The sequence below is a fragment of the Salvelinus alpinus genome, chromosome 37 (genome assembly GCF_045679555.1).
Source record: "Salvelinus alpinus chromosome 37, SLU_Salpinus.1, whole genome shotgun sequence".
NCBI classification, from domain to species: domain Eukaryota; kingdom Metazoa; phylum Chordata; class Actinopteri; order Salmoniformes; family Salmonidae; genus Salvelinus; species Salvelinus alpinus.
In genome coordinates this window covers 15,422,289-15,434,405 of record NC_092122.1, presented here as the reverse complement: position 1 = coordinate 15,434,405, position 12,117 = coordinate 15,422,289, and the positions used below count along the sequence as shown (strand labels likewise).

Genomic DNA, 12,117 nt, shown 5'->3' with positions numbered 1-12,117 from the left:
GCAGCACCTAGATATTCTGCACAGATTCAAATTGAGACTCTGCATGTAGAATTCTGCAAAAATATCCTCCGTGTACAACGTAGAACACCATTTCTACAACCACCTAAAAGGAAGCGATTCCCAAACCTTCCATAACAAAGCCATCACCTACAGAGAGATGAACCTGGAGAAGAGTCCCCTAAGCAAGCTGGTCCTGGGGCTCTGTTCACAAACACAAACACACCCCACAGAGCCCCAGGACAACAGCACAGTTAGACCCAACCAAATCATGAGAAAACAAAAAGATAATTACTTGGCACATTGGAAAGAATTAACAAAAAAACTGAGCAAACTAGAATGCTATTTGGCCCTAAACAGAGAGTACACAGTGGCAGAATACCTGACCACTGTGACTGACCCAAACTTAAGGAAAGCTTTGACTATGTACAGTAAGCATAGCCTTGCTATTGAGAAAGCCTGTCTTCTCTTGAGAGCCTATGTGCACACTGCCCACAAAATGAGGTGGAAACTGAGCTGCACTTCATAACCTCCTGCCCAATGTATTACCATTATAGAGACACATATTTCCCTCAGATTACACAGATCCACAAAGAATTAGAAAACAAACCCGATGTTGATTAAACTCCCATATCTACTGTGTGAAATACCACAGTGTGCCATCACTGCAGCAAGATTTGTGACCTGTTGCCACAAGAAAAGGTCAACCAGTGAAAAACAAACACCATTGTAAATACAACCCATATTTATTTTCCCTTTTGTACTTTAACCATTTGTACATCGTTACAACACTGTATATATACATAATACCACATCTGTAAGGTCTTTATTCTTTTGAAACTTCTGTGAGTGTAATGTTTACTGTTAATTTATAATGTTTATTTCACTTTGGTATATTATCTACCTCACCTGCTTTGGCAATGTTAACATATGTTTCCCATGCCAATAAAGCCCCTTGAATTGAATTGAGAGAGAGAGAGAGAAAGAGATAGAGAAGTAGAGAGCGAGACAGAGGGACAACTGGCAGCCCTACATAGTCAGCATAACAGATATCTAATAGATAACTCTGTTGAATAGATAACCCCTGTTGAATGGATGCTGTGTTCTAGCCCAGTCATCCCAGTAGTAACACAATCCTCTTGGCTCTGTGTCTGAGGCTACAGAGATACAGAGAGATTAGCTCCTCTGTCTCAGCCCTGACGGCCATGATGTCCTGTCACTGTGGGAAGCTGCGGGCACACATCCATACTCTGTCTTTCTCACACACATTGAAACTCATGCACGTACAAAGAGAGAGAGAGAGATACACACACACAGTCACACACAGTCAGATGATTTGTGCCAGAGGGGAGATCAGTGGTAGACTGGCACTGGGAGACTGCCTCAGTCTCTCACAAAAGAACACCCATATCCCACAATGCCCTTCTCTCCTCGTCTCTGAACAAAGGGCATGCACAGGCCCACAATCTCTGACCTCACTCATCCCTCTGACCTTAATGCACTCTTTCTTCCCCCTCCCCTCTCTTCCTCTCTCCCTCTCTCCTTCTCTCTCTCTCCCTCTCTCTCCCTCCATCTCTCTTCCTCTCTCTCCCTCTCTCTTCCTCTCTTCCTCTCTCTCCCTCTCTCTTCCTCTCTTCCTCTCTCTCCCTCTCTCTTCCTCCATCTCTCTTCCTCTCTCCCTCTCTCTCCCTTTCTCTCTCTCAATTTCTCTTCCTCTTTCTTCCTATTCCTCTCTCTTGTCTTGAATTATGCTTGTTTACTACAAGGCTGACTGACAGGTTACATTGATTCTGACAGATTACATTGATTCTGACAAGATACATTGATTCTGACAGGATACATTGATTCTGACAGGATACATTGATTCTGACAGGATACATTGGTTCTGACAGGATACATTGATTCTGACAAGATACATTGATTCTGACAAGTTACATTGATTCTGACAGGATACATTGATTCTGACAGGATACATTGATTCTGACAGGATACATTGATTCTGACAGGATACATTGATTCTGAAAGGTTACATTGATTCTGTAGAAGGGGAAACTTTATGAGATGGTGTTTGATTGCCCACTACAGCCTGTTGTGGTAATATAAGTGATTTATTTTGGTACTATACATGATGTACAGTGTAGTAGTAGTGTTGGTACTATAAATGCGGTACAGTGTAGTAGTAGTATTGGTACTATACATGATGTACAGTGTAGTAGTAGTGTTGGTACTATAAATGATGTACAGTGTAGTAGTAGTGTTGGTACTATACATGATGTACAGTGTAGTAGTAGTGTTGGTACTATACATGATGTACAGTGTAGTAGTAGTGTTGGTACTATAAATGATGTACAGTGTAGTAGTGTAGGTACTATACATGATGTACAGTGTAGTAGTAGTGTTGGTACTATACATGATGTACAGTGTAGTAGTAGTGTTGGTACTATAAATGATGTACAGTGTAGTAGTGGTGTTGGTACTATACATGATGTACAGTGTAGTAGTAGTGTTGGTACTATAAATGCTGTACAGTGTAGTAGTAGTGTTGGTACTATACATGATGTACAGTGTAGTAGTAGTGTTGGTACTGTACATGATGTACAGTGTAGTAGTAGTGTTGGTACTGTACATGATGTACAGTGTAGTAGTAGTGTTGGTACTATACATGATGTACAGTGTAGTAGTAGTGTTGGTACTATACATGATGTACAGTGTAGTAGTAGTGTTGGTACTATACATGATGTACAGTGTAGTAGTAGTGTTGGTACTATACATGATGTACAGTGTAGTAGTTGTGTTGGTACTATAAATGATGTACAGTGTAGTAGTAGTGTTGGTACTATACATGATGTACAGTGTAGTAGTAGTGTTGGTACTATAAATGATGTACAGTGTAGTAGTAGTGTTGGTACTATACGTGATGTGCAGTGTAGTAGTAGTGTTGGTACTATAAATGCTGTACAGTGTAGTAGTAGTGTTGGTACTATACATGATGTACAGTGTAGTAGTAGTGTTGGTACTGTACATGATGTACAGTGTAGTAGTAGTGTTGGTACTATAAATTATGTACAGTGTAGTAGTAGTGTTGGTACTATACATAATGTACAGTGTAGTAGTAGTGTTGGTACTATACATGATGTACAGCGTAGTAGTAGTGTTGGTACTATACATGATGTTCAGTGTAGTAGTAGTGTTGGTACTATACATGATGTACAGTGTAGTAGTAGTGTTGGTACTATAAATGCTGTACAGTGTAGTAGTAGTGTTGGTACTATACATGATGTACAGTGTAGTAGTAGTGTTGGTACTGTACATGATGTACGGTGTAGTAGTAGTGTTGGTACTGTACATGATGTACAGTGTAGTAGTAGTGTTGGTACTATACATAATGTACAGCGTAGTAGTAGTGTTGGTACTATACATGATGTACAGTGTAGTAGTAGTGTTGGTACTATACATGATGTACAGTGTAGTAGTAGTGTTGGTACTATAAATTATGTACAGTGTAGTAGTAGTGTTGGTACTATACATAATGTACAGTGTAGTAGTAGTGTTGGTACTATACATAATGTACAGCGTAGTAGTAGTGTTGGTACTATACATGATGTTCAGTGTAGTAGTAGTGTTGGTACTATACATGATGTACAGTGTAGTAGTAGTGTTGGTACTATAAATGCTGTACAGTGTAGTAGTAGTGTTGGTACTATACATGATGTACAGTGTAGTAGTAGTGTTGGTACTGTACATGATGTACAGTGTAGTAGTAGTGTTGGTACTGTACATGATGTACAGTGTAGTAGTAGTGTTGGTACTATACATAATGTACAGCGTAGTAGTAGTGTTGGTACTATACATGATGTTCAGTGTAGTAGTAGTGTTGGTACTATACATGATGTACAGTGTAGTAGTAGTGTTGGTACTATACATGATGTACAGTGTAGTAGTAGTGTTGGTACTATACATGATGTACAGTGTAGTAGTAGTGTTGGTACTATACATGATGTACAGTGTAGTAGTAGTGTAGGTACTATACATGATGTACAGTGTAGTAGTAGTGTTGGTATTATAAATGATGTACAGTGTAGTAGTAGTGTTGGTACTATACATGATGTACAGTGTAGTAGTAGTGTTGGTACTATAAATGATGTACAGTGTAGTAGTAGTGTTGGTACTATACATGATGTACAGTGTAGTAGTAGTGTTGGTACTATACATGATGTACAGTGTAGTAGTAGTGTTGGTACTATACATGATGTACAGTGTAGTAGTAGTGTTGGTACTATACATGATGTACAGTGTAGTAGTAGTGTTGGTACTATACATGATGTACAGTGTAGTAGTAGTGTTGGTACTATACATGATGTACAGTGTAGTAGTAGTGTTGGTACTATACATGATGTACAGTGTAGTAGTAGTGTTGGTACTATACATGATGTACAGTGTAGTAGTAGTATTGGTACTATACATGATGTACAGTGTAGTAGTAGTGCTGGTACTATACATGATGTACAGTGTAGTAGTAGTGTTGGTACTATACATGATGTACAGTGTAGTAGTAGTGTTGGTACTATAAATGATGTACAGTGTAGTAGTAGTGTTGGTACTATACATGATGTACAGTGTAGTAGTAGTGTTGGTACTATAAATGCTGTACAGTGTAGTAGTAGTGTTGGTACTATACATGATGTACAGTGTAGTAGTAGTGTAGGTACTATACATGATGTACAGTGTAGTAGTAGTGTAGGTACTATACATGATGTACAGTGTAGTAGTAGTGTTGGTACTGTACATGATGTACAGTGTAGTAGTAGTGTTGGTACTATACATGATGTACAGTGTAGTAGTAGTGTTGGTACTATACATGATGTACAGTGTAGTAGTAGTGTTGGTACTATACGTGATGTACAGTGTAGTAGTAGTGTTGGTACTATACGTGATGTGCAGTGTAGTAGTAGTGTTGGTACTATACGTGATGTGCAGTGTAGTAGTAGTGTTGGTACTATACGTGATGTGCAGTGTAGTAGTAGTGTTGGTACTATACGTGATGTACAGTGTAGTAGTAGTGTTGGTACTATACGTGATGTACAGTGTAGTAGTAGTGTTGGTACTATACGTGATGTACAGTGTAGTAGTAGTGTTGGTACTATACATGATGTACAGTGTAGTAGTAGTGTTGGTACTATACATGATGTACAGTGTAGTAGTAGTGTTGGTACTATACATGATGTACAGTGTAGTAGTAGTGTTGGTACTATACATGATGTACAGTGTAGTAGTAGTGTCGGTACTATACATGATGTACAGTGTAGTAGTAGTGTTGGTACTATAAATGATGTGCAGTGTAGTAGTAGTGTCGGTACTATACATGATGTACAGTGTAGTAGTAGTGTTGGTACTATACATGATGTACAGTGTAGTAGTAGTGTTGGTACTATAAATGATGTGCAGTGTAGTAGTAGTGTTGGTACTATACATGATGTACAGTGTAGTAGTAGTGTTGGTACTATAAATTATGTACAGTGTAGTAGTAGTGTTGGTACTATACATAATGTACAGTGTAGTAGTAGTGTTGGTACTATACATGATGTACAGCGTAGTAGTAGTGTTGGTACTATACATGATGTTCAGTGTAGTAGTAGTGTTGGTACTATACATGATGTACAGTGTAGTAGTAGTGTTGGTACTATAAATGCTGTACAGTGTAGTAGTAGTGTTGGTACTATACATGATGTACAGTGTAGTAGTAGTGTTGGTACTGTACATGATGTACAGTGTAGTAGTAGTGTTGGTACTGTACATGATGTACAGTGTAGTAGTAGTGTTGGTACTATACATAATGTACAGCGTAGTAGTAGTGTTGGTACTATACATGATGTACAGTGTAGTAGTAGTGTTGGTACTATACATGATGTACAGTGTAGTAGTAGTGTTGGTACTATAAATTATGTACAGTGTAGTAGTAGTGTTGGTACTATACATAATGTACAGTGTAGTAGTAGTGTTGGTACTATAAATTATGTACAGTGTAGTAGTAGTGTTGGTACTATACATAATGTACAGTGTAGTAGTAGTGTTGGTACTATACATAATGTACAGCGTAGTAGTAGTGTTGGTACTATACATGATGTTCAGTGTAGTAGTAGTGTTGGTACTATACATGATGTACAGTGTAGTAGTAGTGTTGGTACTATAAATGCTGTACAGTGTAGTAGTAGTGTTGGTACTATACATGATGTACAGTGTAGTAGTAGTGTTGGTACTGTACATGATGTACAGTGTAGTAGTAGTGTTGGTACTGTACATGATGTACAGCGTAGTAGTAGTGTTGGTACTATACATAATGTACAGCGTAGTAGTAGTGTTGGTACTATACATGATGTTCAGTGTAGTAGTAGTGTTGGTACTATACATGATGTACAGTGTAGTAGTAGTGTTGGTACTATACATGATGTACAGTGTAGTAGTAGTGTTGGTACTATACATGATGTACAGTGTAGTAGTAGTGTTGGTACTATACATGATGTACAGTGTAGTAGTAGTGTAGGTACTATACATGATGTACAGTGTAGTAGTAGTGTTGGTACTATACATGATGTACAGTGTAGTAGTAGTGTTGGTACTATACATGATGTACAGTGTAGTAGTAGTGTTGGTACTATACATGATGTACAGTGTAGTAGTAGTGTTGGTACTATACATGATGTACAGTGTAGTAGTAGTGTTGGTACTATACATGATGTACAGTGTAGTAATAGTGTTGGTACTATACATGATGTACAGTGTAGTAGTAGTGTTGGTACTATAAATGATGTACAGTGTAGTAGTAGTGTTGGTACTATAAATGATGTACAGTGGAGTAGTAGTGTTGGTACTATACATGATGTACAGTGTAGTAATAGTGTTGGTACTATAAATGATGTACAGTGTAGTAGTAGTGTTGGTACTATACATGATGTACAGTGTAGTAGTAATGTTGGTACTATAAATGCTGTACAGTGTAGTAGTAGTGTTGGTACTGTACATGATGTACAGTGTAGTAGTAGTGTTGGTACTATAAATGTGGTACAGTGTAGTAGTAGTATTGGTACTATACATGATGTACAGTGTAGTAGTAGTGTTGGTACTATACATAATGTACAGTGTAGTAGTAGTGTTGGTACTATACATGATGTACAGTGTAGTAGTAGTGTTGGTACTATAAATGATGTACAGTGTAGTAGTAGTGTTGGTACTATACATGATGTACAGTGTAGTAATAGTGTTGGTACTATAAATGATGTACAGTGTAGTAGTAGTGTTGGTACTATACATGATGTACAGTGTAGTAGTAATGTTGGTACTATAAATGCTGTACAGTGTAGTAGTAGTGTTGGTACTGTACATGATGTACAGTGTAGTAGTAGTGTTGGTACTATAAATGTGGTACAGTGTAGTAGTAGTATTGGTACTATACATGATGTACAGTGTAGTAGTAGTGTTGGTACTATACATAATGTACAGTGTAGTAGTAGTGTTGGTACTATACATGATGTACAGTGTAGTAGTAGTGTTGGTACTATACATGATGTACAGTGTAGTAGTAGTGTTGGTACTATACATGATGTACAGTGTAGTAGTAGTATTGGTACTATACATGATGTACAGTGTAGTAGTAGTGTAGGTACTATACATGATGTACAGTTTAGTAGTAGTGTTGGTACTATACATGATGTACAGTGTAGTAGTAGTGTTGGTACTATACATGATGTACAGTGTAGTAGTAGTGTTGGTACTATACATGATGTACAGTGTAGTAGTAGTGTTGGTACTATACATGATGTACAGTGTAGTAGTAGTGTTGGTACTATACATGATGTACAGTATAGTATTAGTGTTGGTACTATACATGATGTACAGTGTAGTAGTAGTGTTGGTACTATAAATTATGTACAGTGTAGTAGTAGTGTTGGTACTATACATAATGTACAGTGTAGTAGTAGTGTTGGTACTATAAATGATGTACAGTGTAGTAGTAGTGTTGGTACTATACATGATGTACAGTGTAGTAGTAATGTTGGTACTATAAATGCTGTACAGTGTAGTAGTCGTGTTGGTACTGTACATGATGTACAGTGTAGTAGTAGTGTTGGTACTATACATGATGTACAATGTAGTAGTAGTGTTGGTACTATACATGATGTACAGTGTAGTAGTAGTGCTTTGTAGGATCAGCAGCAGTGGTTTTCTGTATGGCTGGGACCATTCAGATAAGAGTGAAGGAAACAGCCGGCTACAGACAGTGAAACTAATCCGTTCTCTCCCCCTCCCTCTGTCTCTGTCTCCGTCTCTGTCTCTGTTATGGGTTGAGCTAGAGTAGAAAGCAGAACGAGGAGGACAACACAATGTGACCTCAGGGACTCTTTCCACCAGGGTGAATGGGGTCAACAGAGTTTATCAGAGTTCGTCACGATGTGAGGAAAAGTGCAGTCAACATGGACTCATTAGAGAGCCAGAAAAGAGACGGAGATAGAAAGAAAGAGAGAGAGATAGATGTAGGGAGGGATGGAGATGGAGAGAGAGAACATGGATATGAACAGCTGTTGGAGGCATTACTCAACATCTGTCCTGCTCTTCACTTAGAGTGGTCTGCTTACCAGGGCAGCCAGGACTGCCACACACACACACACACACACACACACGCACACACACACACACACACACACGCACACACGCACACACGCACACACACACTCACACTCACACACACAACCAATTTCATAACTCATACATGCTAATCCTAATCACTAGCAATCTGAAATGTCCAGTACTATTTTCTGTGTTTTGTGTCTTCCTTAATTCTCGACACCCTGAGCCAAATCTGAGGTGCACACTGGCCAGCTACTTGATTTATGTCTCATCTGTCATAAGAGACTTTATCTTCCCTTCTGTTTGTTGTGTTCTTATATTCAGCCCTAAAACACAGTTCCCTCTATTCAAGATTAAAACCTACAATTTGTTTATAATGATTTTTGCTTGAAGGATAAGGAGTGATATTATCTCCCTCCTTGGTGATGAGGTTGTGTTTCATTTCCTGTGTCATGTTCCGTAGGGTGCCCGCCCTGGCTCATCTGAGTCACAGCAACAGGGAACATGTCACACACACACACACACACACACACACACACACACACACACACACACACACACACACACACACACACACACACACACACACACACACACACACCACACACAGCTCTAGTACTGCAGCGTGTGGTCTCCCATGGGCGACACCGCTGCTACTAGAGCATTGTGGGAAAATGCTAATATTGACACCCGCTCGATCTGTGTTTAAATACTAGAGTAATTCATCAATTACATCGGGCAACATGACCCATATTGTTAATACTGAGGCTTGCAAATACTACTATGGTGCTATTGTTAGGTAAAAGCTGCCATGGCTTTACACAGTAGCAGTTGTGCAGAGGAATAGCCTACAGCCAAACATCCATGTGGACAGAATCGTTACAGACATCAATGCATATAGCGTCCTTCACATATGGACCTGGCTAAATCAATGGCTTGACGTACGTTGATATGATCTGATGCATCTATGTGTGCATTTCCTGCAGGTGTTTGACCGCGTGAGGGAGGACAACCCAGACTTCCATCAGAAGATAGTTCCTATCAGCAGTGAGTTGACACAGCCTGCCCTGGCCATCAGTCCTGAGGACGTAGAGAGACTGACCTCCTGCGTCAACATCATCTTCCACTGTGCTGCCACCATCCGCTTCGACGAACCCCTCAAGTGAGGACCACACCCCCTACACACTAACTCTTCCTCTATCACCTAGCTATCATGCTAACTCACTACTTTATCAACTCAACGAATCAAATCTGTTTGATTGTATATAAATGCATGGACATAGCTTGTGTCTGACACAGAGAGAGGTACAAAGACATAGAGATCCAATTAAATGACGTCAACACAGTAGACAGTCTCTAGTTGAGAGGAGTTCAGCCCGTATAGGGGCCAGGGTCATCTTTATGTTGGTCACATGTTTTATTTTGATGTTTTACTTGGGTCTGGTTTATGGGGTTGGAGGGTTTTGCTTTGTCATTGGCCCGAGTACCAGGAAGTGCCCATTGTCCAGGGACTTCCTACAGGAAGTGATGTTTGGTTGATAGTGTGGACTGTTTGTGTTCAGGTGTTGACTAATGGGAAGGCTGATACATTTAGAGTATGTTGAGAAACACAACAGAGATCCCACGATAATATAGCATCTGTGTAGCGTCTGTCAAGCAACATTGTTGACCTAAAATGGTTGACAGGCAAACACTTACATAAATAGTCATTAAACATATTACATCAAAATCCAATGCAATGTTGAGCGAATAAAGTCTTATAGAATACAGTCACATTGAATTTATAATAAGGATTTTGAAACTGTTTAAGTTTTCAATACTCCATGTGGTTTCATCATCTCACGTAGTAGACAGTGCATCGATGTTCCATGTGGTGAGAGAGAGACGGACAGATAGAGAGAGAGATGTATCCAGGGAGTTGTCAACGGTGGGTGTAGCTGGTGCATTGAAGTCAGGCGCAGGAGAGCAGAGATGAGTGGACACGAAGCACTTTACTGAGGCAAATAGTAAGACCAGAACGCAACAGCGTCACCAAAACCAAATGCCCAAAACAAGTAAGGCAGCACAAAGTACCACAAACAAAGTACAAAGTACCGGCTGCCACAAAACACAGGTATACATGAAACCTGGCGAATAACCAGCCGGAAGTGTGCCAACCTCGACAATAAACAATACCCCACACAGACATGGAGGGAACAGAGGGCTAAATACACATAGTCATTATGAGGAGACGTAAACCAGGTGTGCAGGAAAACAAGACAAAACAAATGGAAAATTGAAAGGTGGAGCAGCGATGGCTAGAAGACCGGTGACGTCGACCGCCGAACGCCGCCCGAACAAGGAGAGGGACCGACTTTGGCGGAAGTCATGACAGGAGTCTGCAGGTAGCTATCTGTAGGGGGTAGAGAGATGTCTTTAGATGTCTCTCCTACTCAGCGAGGAAGCAGGAATGAGGTGTTCAGAGGGATTATTAAAACATTAAAGAGCTCTGTGTCTATCTGTCTCAGTGTATTCTCACAAGCCTTCATCATACTGTTAAATACGCCTGTCTGGGTGTCTGTGTGGCTGCTGGGAACAGATCCCATTGAGTAGGACAGACAGGACAGCCTTAAGGGAGGAGATGCAGTCAGAGAGGTGAAAGGGGGTGTGGGGAGGCGGGACATTAGCCATGATTGACAGCTCAGTTAGGGAAAAGCTGTGAGAGTGTTCTCTGAACAGCATCCTAGCTCTCTTCTCCTCCCTCTTTCACTTTGTCTTTTCTCTTTTCACTCCTACCTCTCCATCCCTTCCTCTGTATTTCTCTCTCTTTCTCCCCTGTTCTCTCTCACGTTCTCTCGTCTGACACACAATGTTGTTACCCCGTCTCCAGGGAAACAAAGTTGCCAGGGGGTGTTGGAGCATAATCAGACAACAGTTTAATCACTGGGACCCAGACCACAGCATTTCAGATAGTGCCCTAGACACAACATCTGTGCTGTGCAAATGTACAAGGCTAGTCAGGCCTAGCACTGAAGCAGTGATAAGCACCATAGCCACTATAGCTGCTAGGATACAGTATATCTAGCACCCTAATGAAAATCCAATAGCGGAATTCTTTAATGACTAAGCGGCTTGGAACAGTGAGGAACACACAGTTAGGAGCAGTCCACAGTCACATTGGTGTTCTCTCTCAAACTACCCTAGTGCTCTATAATAGTTCTCAAACTGGTCTAGTGCTCTGTAATAGTTCTCAAACTGGCCTAGTGCTCTGTAATAGTTTTCAAACTGGCCTAGTGCTCTATAATAGTTTTCAAACTGGCCTAGTACTCTATAATAGTTTTCAAACTGGCCTAGTACTCTATAATAGTTCTCAACCTGGCCTAGTGCTCTATAATAGTTCTCAAACTGGCCTAGTGCTCTATCATAGTTCTCAAACTGGCCTAGTGCTCTATCATAGTTCTCAAACTGGTCTAGTGCTCTATAATAGTTCTCAAACTGGCCTAGTGCTCTGCAATAGTT

The 12,117-nt window shown here is 40.1% G+C and overlaps 1 protein-coding gene across 1 annotated transcript in view; it reads left to right on the top strand.

The window, feature by feature from the left end:
- LOC139566030 (fatty acyl-CoA reductase 1-like) overlaps positions 1-12,117 on the top strand; it is a 76,607-nt gene that overhangs the window by 40,757 nt on the left and 23,733 nt on the right. Inside the window, exon 3 of the mRNA XM_071386867.1 lies at positions 9,606-9,781. Coding sequence (XP_071242968.1) covers positions 9,606-9,781 — 176 coding nt within the window. The remainder of the gene's footprint in view (positions 1-9,605; positions 9,782-12,117) is intronic.